At 45.3% G+C, this 13,640-nt stretch overlaps 1 protein-coding gene across 1 annotated transcript; it reads left to right on the top strand.

The window, feature by feature from the left end:
- Positions 1–12,290, top strand: LOC138596848 (NLR family CARD domain-containing protein 3-like). The gene is made up of 10 exons (XM_069668276.1): positions 1–108; positions 266–376; positions 1,347–1,422; positions 1,595–1,820; positions 5,686–7,489; positions 7,597–7,770; positions 7,866–8,039; positions 10,858–11,025; positions 11,165–11,211; positions 11,752–12,290. Exons 1-10 carry the CDS (start codon positions 32–34, stop codon positions 12,288–12,290), a joined length of 3,396 nt encoding a protein of 1,131 aa, XP_069524377.1. The 5' UTR covers positions 1–31.
- The last annotated feature ends 1,350 nt before the right edge of the window (positions 12,291–13,640 follow it).

Here is a 13,640-nt window from a genome sequence, read left to right as displayed (position 1 = left end):
ACACAGCTCTGCCAGCAGGGGGCGCTCTGCTATGGATCAGTGTGAGGACACAGAGGAGGGAGCCCCTCCCTCTAAAAGCTCTCTGTGTGGGGAACATGAAGCTCTGAGGTGAGATGAGGATCTCTAACTGTCCATGACTCTCCTCCATGTCACAGCTCAGCACTCACATCACTGCACCATCATCACTCACACTCACTGTCACACCTGCTGCTGAACAGGTGAACAACAGCTCACTGTAACTCATGATGTTGTTTGTTTGTATCAGGATGCAGCAGCAGAGACCAGACGCTCCTGGACCCAGCTGTGTGTCCATGAAGAGCGACCGGTCTATGATTGAACCTTTGACCTTTAAAGACGAACATCCTGCTGATGGAAGGTAAGAATTAAAACATCAAACTGTTATTTTCTGACTCTGCTGAGAAAAGACTCGTGTCCTGGTCCAGAGCTTCATCGTGAGTTGTATGACTCATCAGTGTATTGTTTGAGTGGTGACATCACAGGGTTCACCTGTACAACAGTCACCTGTCAAAGACTCCAGTGATGAGGCTCAACATGATGAAACCATGTCAGTGTGTTTGTGTGTTTGAAAGCTCACATCCTGTAATCAGAGCAGCAGCTGACTTCAAACATGGAGCTTCATGAGGAGGTCTGTGACGGTCTCGTTACATCAGCAGCGTTTCCTTTCTCAGCGCTGATCACAACAACGACACAACAACAGAGTCGGTGACAACAGGAGGAAACACAAAGACAACAGACATCTGAAACACCAACAAACAATCTCACATGAAGATGGTTTCAAACTGTGTTTTTCGTTGGCCTCATTGCCGGCCTGCAGTATCCCCCTTCGTCTCACAGAAACATCTAGAGCGTCTCAGCCTGTGGGTTAACCTCCTCTCCGTCCACCTGAAGGCCTCTGCCCAGCCTTGAGGCAGTCTGTTCTGCCCTTGTCCATCCTCCATCCTGTTCATTGAGATCTCCAGCTTTATTAGCTCCAAGACCACTTGCCCCTCTCTCCTCCAAACCCCCTCCACCTAACCTGGTTTGTGTAGCCTACCTGCACATCAGGAATCCTTCCCTTGAGGGGTGGCTTTCTGTACTCCACTGACAGTTCTTGGTTGCCTCCATTCTGTCCGTCTGCATCGCTGGAAAAACTTGTCTTGGCACTTTTGTAACACAATCAATGGTGAACATAATCAGTGGTTTGTTGTCGCTCCATCTTTCCGTCTTCCAGCATTGGACACCCTCCTCCCACTGAGCCAGCTCTCTGGATCAGACCCCACAGCTCACTCCCTCTGATCAGTCAGCTGTGTCAGTAATCGTCCTTCAACTTGATGTTTTCTCCACAGAGTTCAGCAGAGCTCAGAGGTTCCCAGTGATCAGTCAGCCCAGCAGCATCAGACAGACCTGGACTCCACATTGATGGTGTGTACAACACACTGTTTACAATGAAGCACATTAACTACAGGCTAAATGCTAAAGCATCATTCAGTCTGCATGCTGTTCTGTTTGAGCAGCAGGCCTTCAGACTGACTGATGGATCACATGTTGTGTTCTACCACTTTATATTCATGTTCAGTGTCTGATTCTGTTCCAGCTGCTGGAGGAGAACATCGTCACATTTGTGAAGAACGAGCTGAAGAGAGTCCAGAGGGTTCTGAGTTCAGATTACCCAGCATGCTTAGGGAGTCAGAGGGAGGATGAGGAGGTGTTGGATGGTGAGGATGAGGAGCAGAGGAGCAGCAGAGATGCTTTTCTGAAGATCACTGTGCACTTCCTGAGGAGAATAAATCAGGAGGAGCTGGCTGACCGTCTGCAGAGCAGTAAGAGGATTTAAACAGATTTAACATGATGGAAAGAAGAAATGCACGTTTACATTTATAAATGTTTTTATGTTGAGAGCATGACTTATTGATTTTGTGTTTAGATTTTCTACTTTCCCTCAAAAACCTGCCTTTGCACTCAAATAGTTCCTGTGTGTCATCAGATTTTCTCCCTAACAAAGACACAATGCTTCACACGAGCGAGGCTACAAGCTAGCATGCCTGAGCGTGTGACAGCCTTACAGAACACATTCATGTTTGCTTTGTTGCAATACAGTCGCACTGACTTTGGTGTAAAGCAGCGGTCTCAAACTCAGTCAGAAATGGGGCCGAAATGACCGACTGGGTCACAACGGGGTCAACGTTTTCAGAACAGACGTAAATAAACCACGTTTTCATCAGAGCTATTAGGACAAAGTAGTTGTACAGAAATATGAACTTAACTGCTCCCAAGAAATCTTATAGATTCAGAACAAACCAAGGGTATCGAGAAGAAGAAACCAGAGATCAAATGGAAAATAAAAGACGTCATTATTCATCTGTTCATGTCTCTATCAGCAGTTTTTCACTCATTTACAGAAAAGTTTCATCACAGGCTCAAAAACAGCCAGAAAACTTCAAACTGTATTTTTTGTCAAGAAAATCTTAAATCTAGTTTTTTATCACAACACCGTCGAGCAACAGAAGAACATTTAAATGTGATCAATCTGCTGACGCAAACATTTCCACCATGAGCAGTCTGCCTCGTGATCACAGGGCAAAGTGTTTCTTGGCTGCAGGTTGGTTCATGTTTGTGGTCAGGTTCTGAGCTATGGACGCTCTCAGGATGGAGTGAAGGTGTGCATCAGTTGCTTACACAGGCAGCGCCGCGTATCTCGCCCAGGCCCTCATCCACATCCCCGGTCCTCACCGCGCATAGAACGCTTAAAGCACATACAAAGTGCATTCCATCTGCACACGACAAAGAGCCCAAAGGTTAGCCCCACCACCAAATACAAACACACCAAACAGTTCATTTCATCGGAGGACCGGGCACATCGCCAGGACCTTTAACATCTTCATTTACAGTCATCGATTCTCATGACATTAGAGCTACTTTATATGCCAGTTAGTTTTTTCAGGAACAACAGCTCTGGTGCACAGCACATTCGATATAAATGTAGTTCTTACCTGAATGTGTCCTGAGGTTATTCCACAATATGGCTAACAGCTTCAAACAACTGACAACAGGCAGGGACAGAAAAGTGTCACGCGTCAAGGTGAGAGACTTCAGCACCCGGCATCACCGGACAGCGCCCAGCAACATCAGCACAACACATCCAAAGTGACAGGTGCGTTTCTTATGCAACATCAGACACCTGTGCATTGGTATCACAACGTCAGGAAGAAAGTAAACAATGAGAAGAAGTGCAAACAGCCTGTTTGTCAGGCCTGGACTAAAAAGAGGACTCAGATGCAGAGGTTTGCGCAGATCAAGCAGGCTTTTATTCTGAAAATCCACTATTCAACTCTTAAACCAGAGTGACAAGAAAAAAGGCTATCAACTCTAGGCTATCTGAGAAATAAGGAACAGGAAAAAGTAAAATTCAAAACGCAACAGAAAATCACTCCAAAGGGAGGAAACAAAAAGGCTGAAAACTGATCTACTCTGACGAGGAATATTAGCTATGAAAATTTAATAACAAAAAGCACTCCAAACGGAGGGAGGGTATAAAGGCTATAAATTTAGGCTACACTCTTTCTGAAAAAACTATGAAAACAAAACCACTCCTACAGAGGAAAAAAAAGGTTACAAAACAAGGCTAGCTTAAACACTGCTCTGAAAAGATTACAACACAAAATCACTCTATTTAAGAGGAGACAAGGGAAATCGAATACTAACTTAGACGCTGAGGACAAGAACGAGACAAGTACTGTGATCATGGGGCTGGAGGCACACGAACAAACGAGATACTCTGGCACAGGACAAAGGGAGACGCGGACTATAAGGCACATGAGGGTAATGGGAAACAGGTGGAAACAATCAGGGATCAGGGGAGACGTCAGACCGGTGACACAAGAGGAAGGGCAAGAGACCTGAAACGAGAGGAGAGTTACTTTTCAAAATAAAACATGAAATTCACAAGACAAAAAATCCCAAGACGAGACACCCCTCACCGCGGTGTGACACTGTTAACTGTGCGCACACATCACAGTCTTGGTGATCAATCACATTTGAATTGTAAACAAAAATACATGCGTCCCTCTTTGTATGAAATGTAACGCTCTATCGCAATGTCAGAAACACAGCCTGTCCAAAGTGCAGCCAGTGTGTGTAAACAGCCGACGTCTCTTAACTGTGCACAAACAAACGAGGGACTAAAATGAACGTCACAATCATATTTGTGTTGTAAACAAAGACACATGCACCGCCCTGCAGTGCATCAAAGCTCGTTTACGCCGTGCGTAAGACTCCAAACCAAACTCAACATAAACAACAACAACAACGACATCCGAATGATTCCATAAACTCGACTGTATGGTGTCGTGCTGTTGGTGCGCCACATGTTTAATGTTGAACTCTCATTTTCTCGTTTTCGCTTTTCTTCTCGTTTTTGATGACTGGCCATCTTGACTCTTCACTAGCTAGCCTTTAGGCATGAAACATGTACGTTGCTATGGCAACCAGTCAGACGGAACCATTCCATATGTAATAGGTGAGAGAAAATTGTTGACCATCACTCATTCATGGAAAATTGTCAAAAGAAAAATGAGTCTTACAAATGATTTATAAATGTCTCACAAAGAGGCCCTCCTGGACCCTCCCTGGCCCAGGGCCCAGGACAACATGCCCCCCCCGTCAGCAGCCTTGTACACAGGTGTGTGCTTCCAAACATGCAGAGCATGCGAGCAGCTGGTGGGCGGAGCTTGGAGCATCGTTTCACAGTTCTATCAGCTCCATTTGGATGTTTACAGGTGCTCTTTCCACGTCAGCTACAAACAGATTACTGAGCAGTTCAAATGTACATTTCTGAGCTCCAGAGTCGGCCATCACCGTGTGAACTCTGCCAGGTCCGCTCAGCTGATCAGCAAAACGTGCAGTTGGGAACACAGCGGTGGAGACCTGGTTTGTCTGGAAACATTAAAAGTGACCCAAGTTTCCTCGCTGCATCTGAGTCTCCCACAGGTGCAGCTTGTTAAGCTCTCACTGCATCACACATGTGATCACACGGTCCTGTTCATGAAGCTGGAGGGTTACGAACGCTCACACAGCTGGTGCTCGCAGGTCTGTTTGTCCTCCAACACACCGATGAGAGTCCGGCCTGCTATCTGGCTGGTTAGTTAGTTAAGTTCTACATCTCAGATGAAGACGTGGAGTAACTGCTCGAACGGGATGCTCTGAAAAGTAAAGCTGACGCACCGACAGGGCAGGGATAACGTCATTGGTCGACCCTGGACCTGGTTTTCTATTGGTTAGGGATTTTTGACAGGGTTGGTGCATCAAGAAAATCAAAGAGCAGAGAAGAAATCTGAGAGCGGATGTTTCAGTACAGAAGGCCTGAGTGACAGGAGACGGGTTGAAGCTGGAGTGCAGGTAAGTTTGTGCAAGCAACAAAATATTTGAGTGCAAGTGAACAGTTTGAGCAGAAAGGAGCAAATCTGAACACAAACAGGAGCTATTTGAGAGCAAAAGCAGGTTTTTGAGGGAAAGTAAAAACTGAACACAATCTCATGCTCTCAAGATGAAAGAACACGCTCTTGAATAAAGAAAGCCCCCCATACTAATGAGCTTAATAAAAGTGATGCAGAAGGAAAAACTCACTTAGATGTTGAGAGTTTCTGCAGGATCCACTCTTTGATATCATTTGTTGTTCGTTTCTTTCAGGATCTGTTGCTCCAGTGAGCCGACAGAAACTGAAGTCTAACCTGAAGCAGAAGTTCCAGTGTGTGTTTGAGGGGATCGCTAAAGCAGGAAACCCAACCCTTCTGAATCAGATCTACACAGAGCTCTACATCACAGAGGGAGGGACTGGAGAGGTCAATGATGAACATGAGGTCAGACAGATCGAAGCAGCATCCAGGAAACCAGACAGGCCAGAAACAACCATCAGACAAGAAGACATCTTTAAAGCCTCACCTGGAAGAGATGGACCAATCAGAACAGTGATGACAAAGGGAGTGGCTGGCATTGGGAAAACAGTCTTAACACAGAAGTTCACTCTGGACTGGGCTGAAGACAAAGCCAACCAGGACATACAGTTCATGTTTCCCTTCACCTTCAGAGAGCTGAATGTGCTGAAAGAGAAGAAGTTCAGCTTGGTGGAACTTGTTCATCACTTCTTCACTGAAACCAAAGAAGCAGGAATCTGCAGGTTTGAAGAGTTCCAGGTTGTGTTCATCTTTGACGGTCTGGATGAGTGTCGACTTCCTCTGGACTTCCACAACAATGAGATCCTGACTGATGTCACAGAGTCCACCTCAGTGGATGTGCTGCTGACAAACCTCATCAGGGGGAAACTGCTTCCCTCTGCTCGCCTCTGGATAACCACACGACCTGCAGCAGCCAATCAGATCCCTCCTGAGTGTGTTGACACGGTGACAGAGGTCAGAGGGTTCACTGACCCTCAGAAGGAGGAGTACTTCAGGAAGAGATTCAGAGATGAGGAGCAGGTCAGCAGAATCATCTCCCACATCAAGACATCCCGAAGCCTCCACATCATGTGCCACATCCCAGTCTTCTGCTGGATCACTGCTACAGTTCTGGAGGACGTGTTGAAGACCAGAGAGGGAGGAGAGCTGCCCAAGACCCTGACTGAGATGTACATCCAATTCCTGGTGGTTCAGTCCAAACTGAAGAATGTGAAGTATGATGAAGGAGCTGAGATGGATCTACACTGGAGTCCAGAGAGCAGGAAGATGATTGAGTCTCTGGGAAAACTGGCTTTTGAGCAGCTGCAGAAAGGAAACCTGATCTTCTATGAGTCAGACCTGACAGAGTGTGGCATCGATATCAGAGCAGCCTCAGTGTACTCAGGAGTGTTCACACAGGTCTCTAAAGAGGAGAGAGGACTGTACCAGGACAAGGTGTTCTGCTTCGTCCATCTGAGCGTTCAGGAGTTTCTGGCTGCTCTTCATGTCCATCTGACATTCATCAACTCTGGTGTCAATCTGCTGTCAGAAGAACAAACAACATCCTGGTGGTCTAAAGTATTCAGAGAAAAACCTGACCCAACAGGTTTCTATCAGAGTGCTGTGGACCAGGCCTTACAGAGTCCAAACGGACACTTGGACTTGTTCCTCCGCTTCCTCCTCGGTCTTTCACTAGAGACCAATCAGAGTCTCCTCAGAGGTCTGCTGACACAGACAGGAAGTGGTTCACAGACTAAAAAGAAAACAGTCGAGTACATCAACACAAAGATCAGTGAGAATCTGTCTGCAGAGAAAAGCATCAACCTGTTCCACTGTCTGAATGAACTGAACGATCGCTCTCTAGTGGAGCAGATCCAACAGTCCCTGAGATCAGGACGTCTCTCCACAGATGAACTGTCTCCTGCTCAGTGGTCAGCTCTGGTCTTCATCTTACTGTCATCAGAAAAAGATCTGGACGTGTTTGACCTGAAGAAGTACTCTGCTTCAGAGGAGGCTCTTCTGAGGCTGCTGCCAGGGGTCAAAGCCTCCAACACAGCTCTGTACGTGCACACATCACTGTTCATGTTAAATGTAGTTTTACTTTGTTCAGAAACAACAACTATTGTTTGTGATTGTTTCCTTTTATGTGCTGTTGATTCCTCTTCAGGCTGAGTGGCTGTAATCTGTCAGAGAGAAGCTGTGAGGCTCTGTCCTCAGTCCTCAGCTCCCAGTCCTCTAGTCTGAGAGAGCTGGACCTGAGCAACAACAACCTGCAGGACTCAGGAGTGAAGCTGCTCTGTGGTGGACTGGAGACTCCACACTGTAGGCTGGAAACCATCAGGTCAGTATAAAGATATTTAAAAATAATGATCACCTGAGCTTCTATTTCCTTTATATATATTAATTACTGTGTCAACTGGTTTGATTCCTCTTCAGGCTGAGTGGCTGTAATCTGTCAGAGAGAAGCTGTGGAGCTCTGTCCTCAGTTCTCAGCTCCCAGTCCTCTAGTCTGAGAGAGCTGGACCTGAGCAACAACAACCTGCAGGACTCAGGAGTGAAGCTGCTGTCTGATGGACTAAAAACTCCTCACTGCAGACTGGAAGCTCTCAGGTTAGTGTGCAGCTGTGTGAGAATTATAACCCTCTGAGCTCACCTTTTCTGTACTCAGTTCTCAGCTCTCAGTCCTGTGAGTCTGAGGCAGCTGGACATGAATATCACAAGTTAAACTTTGAGCGTCTTTTAGTCCTTTTAACGGCCCTGTAATTAAAATGGCTGTAATATCACACTGAAGGGGTCAGCTGACAGAGGAGCTTGTCACCAGTATTGTGTTTTGGTTCACGGCTCAGTAACTGGACTTGGATATATAAACGCTGGTCTGAGACAGTCTGAGTTATGTTCATCTGGACTCCATCATGTGTGGTCCAAAGAGAAGAATCCCCACGACGACTGTAACAAAGCAGAGATGATGGTTGGAACGTTTGTAAACGTATTGATGAAGAGCCTTTCCTTCAGACTCAACAGGCCAGTCCAGCAGCTGCATCACTGCTGATAATAATAATAATAACAATAATAATTATAATAATAATAACAGGGCTGCAATTAACAAATATTTTGAGAATCAATCAGTCTGTCAATTATTTCTATGATCAATTATTAGTCGATAAAAAGATAAAAGCTCAATTTCAGTATTAGCATTATGTTCAAAACACAAAAATATGACATCTTGTTTTCTTGTTCAATGCAGTGTTAATATATCAATAAAGTAACTCAATTAATATCTTGTTGATTAACTTTAATTTCACATGAAAAAGGAAAGTTCAGACGAGGACACGACAATAAAAACAAAGGACGTTGGGGATGCAGCCATGAGCTGAGTATAACAGGGAAATGTAACTAATCAATATATATTTAATCAGATATTGATCCAGTTTCTGTTGTGAATAAATAAAAGATTCACTTTAGTCTGTCTCTGACTGATGGCATGAAATATTCAAAAACTCCATAACGTCATGTTTTACTCCAGAGCCTCTCTGACCGAACTTCAGATGATTAGCGATAGATTAGTGTCGTTCTGACGGACAAACACACGATTACAAGTTCATTAAACACAACGTGCAGACAGAAATACGTGCCGTTAGTTTTCTCTCCATGTTGTGATGTTTAATGAAGCCAGGCGTTAGCTTCATCAAGAGTTAGCGTTAAATTAGCTTTACCAGTGGCGTTAGCTTAGTAACATTACCACGGTCTTCTGTCCTCCGCTGCTTCATCAGCGGCCCGGCTATGGGCCCATCACAACACGGAGAGGAGAGGAAACAGACGCAGTTTCAGTCGTTACGTTTGTTTTTAAATGAAAGTTAGAAACCGTAATCGTGTGTTTGTCCGTGTAAACAGACACTAATCTACCGGAGGCGGACACATCATCAGCACTGCACAACAAACGGATACTCCTCACTGAAAAATGATTCATGTTCATCACAAAGAAGACTGGAGACGGCGTAACTTCCTGTAATTCATCACGTGATCTACACAAGCCGCGGCATTGGCTGGCTGCCCCCAGTGACGTTTTCACAGCGCATGCCGTGCATCATAACAAAGACCCAACTAATCGATGATGAAATTCGTTGCCAACTATTTTAACCATCGATTTAATCGATTAGTTGTTGCAGCCTTAAATAATAATCACCTTTATTTACAAAGTTCTACGAACAGTTTAGAACTCGTAACAATTTAAAATAATGAAATGAAGAGTTCAAATACATGAAAAGAAGAACAGAAAAAGGTCCTCATAAATAAATGCTCTTTTAAAAAAGAATGTTTGAAGAAGAGATTTAAAAGCAGAGACAGATTTGGCAAACCGGATTTCAGCAGGTCGGTCGCTCCAGAGTTTGGGAGCCAGATTTCCCTTCGTCTTTAATCGGGCTCTGGGTACAACCCACAAACCCCTATCAGCTGATCTGAGGGGGGGCCCAGGCTCATAGGGGGTTAGTAAGTCAGTAATGTACCGAGGGGCCTGGTCGTGTAGAGCTTTGAAAGTTCAAAGTACAATTTTAAAATCAATATGGTAGTGGACAGGAAGCCAATGCAGGGAGGCCGAGATCGGAGTTATATGATCGTATTGTGTTGAACCTGTGAGAAGGCCAGCTGCAGCATTTTGGACCAGCTGAAGGCGGTGTCTAGTCCCAGAGAAGAAGGTCCGAGGTGTGAGCCCTCCTGTGAGCGGGGCTTTCAACATGTAGCTTGAAGTTCAAAGATTCAGTGATATCAAGAAATTCAGCAGCTACACAGTTTGTGACATCATCAATGTGCAGGTTAAAACCAGCAGCTAAAGGTGCAGCTTCATAAGAGAAGTCAGAAAGTGAACTCAGGTAAAACCTGAGCAGCTGGACCAGGAGGTCGATCAGGTAAAACACCACAGTGAGACCTCCACCGCGGCCTGAGCCACGTGGAGTCCCAATGACTGAACAGTCCATGGGGCACAGTTCATTTAAAGGAACACATCCTTTTGTCAGGTCTCAGTGTCGAAGAGTAAAACAAACTGTCCCTTAAAATAAGTCATTTAATATGTGAGCCTTGTTACCCACAGATCTGCATTAATCAGACACATTTAATAAAGGGGCGGGGCCTTCAGGGGGGCATGCAGGTTAAAGGATCACTGACCCACCTGGGTGAGCCGGACTATGACGAGGTTGTGAGTGCTGGTTAGTGATCCTGACTGGGATGAGCATGATTACAGGAGTGAAGGCAGAGATGCAAGTCACAGAGTTAGTAGTAACCCCTCCTAGCCAAGAGGGGGAGCTGGTGGGGTGACCAGAAATGACAGGTCCAGTTTCCAACATGGACTTTGGTTTCAAAGTGTGTGTGTGTGTGTGTGTGTGTGTGTGTGTGTGTGTGTGTGTGTGTGTGTGTGTGTGTGTGTGTGTGTGTGTAGTCTGTCAGGCTGTCTGATCACACAGGAAGGCTGTGCTTCTCTGGCCTCGGCTCTGAGCTCCTCCCACCTGAGAGAGCTGGACCTGAGCTACAATCATCCTGGAGAACCAGGAGAGAAGCTGCTGTCTGCTGGACTGGAGGATCCACACTGCAGACTGGAGACACTGAGGTACAGACAGACAGACAGACAGACAGACAGACAGACAGACAGAAGCTGTCTCTCTGTCTCTAACTGGTGACCTTGCTGTCTGATGGAGGATGTGAGTGAAGCTGTATGAAGTAGATTCTGATCTGGTTTCTTCCTCCAGGTTGGACCATGGTGGACGGCACAGACTGAAACCTGATGAGAGGAAGTGTGAGTGTGTTTGAACTTTGCTTCATGAGAACACAGCTGCTCATGTTGGGCTCCAGTGTTTGTAATTGTCTGACTGAAGATGAATTTCAATCAGGATTAACTTTCTGTGTTTGTCAGTGTAGCTGTAAAGATGTACGAAGTGAACAAAGTGAACAGCAGGATCCAATCAAAAGAATCAATACATTTGATGATCAGTGCAGAGAACATTCACTGTGTTTCTTCCAGCTCTGATCTTTCTGCTTCATGTGACCTCTGACCTAATAACAGTTTGAGACAGCAGATGGTTCACAGCTTCTTTGTGCTGCACTTTTATTACTGACACTTGATTGTGCTCTTATCCTGGGCTCCACACATCCTGACTGCCATGTTCACTAACTGTTCATTTCATTACAGCTGCAGTGTTGAGTTTCAGTGCTGCCAAATATTCACAGTTAAACATGAAATCTAAGTTTGACTGACTTTCAGAAACTGTCAGTAAAGTTGTTTTTGAATGAACAGATGATAACCTGCAGCTGTGTTGTGTCTCCTTCTCTCCATCAGACGCCTGTGAGCTGGAAGTGGACACAAACACAGTGAACAGAAAGCTCAAACTGTCTGACAACAACAGGACGGTGACACGTGTGGAGGAGGATCAGTCATATCCTCATCATCCAGACAGATTTGATTATCATCCTCAGCTGCTGTGTAGGACTGGTCTGACTGGTCGCTGTTACTGGGAGGTCGAGTGGAGAGGAAGTGTTGATGTATCAGTGAGTTACAGAGGAATCAGGAGGAGAGGAGGCTTTAATGAATGTGGGTTTGGATGGAATGATCAGTCCTGGAGTCTGAGCTGCTCTGATAAAGGTTACTCTGTCTGGCACAATAAGAGAGAAACAAACATCTCCTCCTCCTCCTCCTCCTCCTCCTCCTCCTCCTCTGGTAGAGCAGCAGTGTATGTGGACTGTCCTGCTGGCACTCTGTCCTTCTACAGAGTCTCCTCTGACACACTGATCCACCTCCACACCTTCAGCACCTCCTTCACTGAACCTCTGTATCCTGGGTTTGTGGTCTGCTCAGTCGGTTCCTCGTTGTCTCTGTAGGTGAGAGAAACTCTGCTGACTGAACATCACTGACTCTGTTCACTGACTCAAACTCTTTCATGAGTCTGATTTCATCACTTTGATTTGATTAAAAACTCAAAGATATTTACTTGTAAAAAAGAACTCATGATTTTGATTCGTTTGTGTTTCTGTTCTATTTTGAACGATGTCGTCGTTTATTTGAATAAAATCTTGACCTTTGATCCTGAAGGAAATCATTTCATGTCGTCTCTCGTCACTTTGAACACGTGTGACGTTTGTCTTGTAACAGGTGACCCTTTGTGTGAGACCACATGGACACAAATGTTGGAACACTTTCATGAAGCTCACATTCACCACATGAACACAGCGGCCATTTTCTCCTGACGTTAAGTTCAGGGTGAGAAGCTCAGATACTGTTAGCATGTTGTGCTGCTGCGTTCAGGTGCTCATTTGTATAAAGGTAGTGAAGGTCACAGTCTTTGTCATTTCACTGCTTCATTGATCAGCAACTGAAAAGACAACAGACAGTGAAAAACCATCAGGACACAGCACTGTGCTAAAGTTTCAGGCAGGTGTGAAAAATGCTGTAAACTAAGAATGCTTTCAAATATAAAAATAATTATTGTTTATTTTGATCAATTTACAAAATGATCAGTGAGCGAACAAAAGAAAAATCTAAATCAAATCAATATCTGGTGTTACTACTACAGCATCAGTTCTTACAGGTACACCTGCACACAGTCAGGGATGTTGTAGGATTATAGTCAGGTGTATGATCAACCAATGATACCAGACAGGTGCTAATGATCATCAGTGTCACATGTAGGTTGAAACACAGTCATTAAGTGAAACAGAAACAGCTGTGTAGGAGGCTTAAAACTGGCTGAGGAACAGCCAAACTCTGCTGCCAAGGTGAGGCTGTGGAAGACAGTTTCATGTCACAGGTCAGACACCATGGCAAGACTGAGCACAGCAACAAGACACCAGGTAGTTATTCTGCATCAGCAAGGTCTCTGCCAGACAAAGATTTCAAAGCACACTGGGGTTTCAAGATGTGCTGTTCAAGCTCTTTGGAAGAAGCACAAAGAAACGGGCGACGTTGAGGATCGTCGACGCAGTGGTCGGCCGAGGAAACTTAGTGCAGCAGATGAAAAACACATCGAGCTTATTTCCCTTCCAAATGGGAAGATGTCCAGCAGAGCCATCAGCTCAGAACTGGCAGAAACCAGTGGGACCCAGGTACACCCATCTACTGTCCGGAGAAGTCTGGCCACAAGTGGTCTTCATGGAAGAGCTGCAGCAAAAAGCCTCCAACATGGAAACAAGGCCAAGCCACTCAACGATGCACAAACGCATAGGAACTGGGCT

Source organism: Semicossyphus pulcher, unplaced genomic scaffold, assembly GCF_022749685.1.
Source record: "Semicossyphus pulcher isolate SPU_LCO1_2020_fin unplaced genomic scaffold, fSemPul1.0.p SCAF_19, whole genome shotgun sequence".
Classification (NCBI taxonomy): Eukaryota; Metazoa; Chordata; class Actinopteri; order Labriformes; family Labridae; genus Semicossyphus; species Semicossyphus pulcher.
This window is presented reverse-complemented; position numbering and strand designations above follow the sequence as displayed.

Excerpts from the sequence above, each read along its gene's own strand:
- LOC138596848 (XM_069668276.1), top strand. The coding sequence starts at position 32 with ATGGATCAGTGTGAGGACACAGAGGAGGGAGCCCCTCCCTCTAAAAGC. Across the intron at positions 1,821-5,685 it reads GGCTGACCGTCTGCAGAGCA|GATCTGTTGCTCCAGTGAGC; the intron begins GTAAGAGGATTT and ends CGTTTCTTTCAG. Across the intron at positions 11,026-11,164 it reads TGCAGACTGGAGACACTGAG|GTTGGACCATGGTGGACGGC; the intron begins GTACAGACAGAC and ends TTCTTCCTCCAG.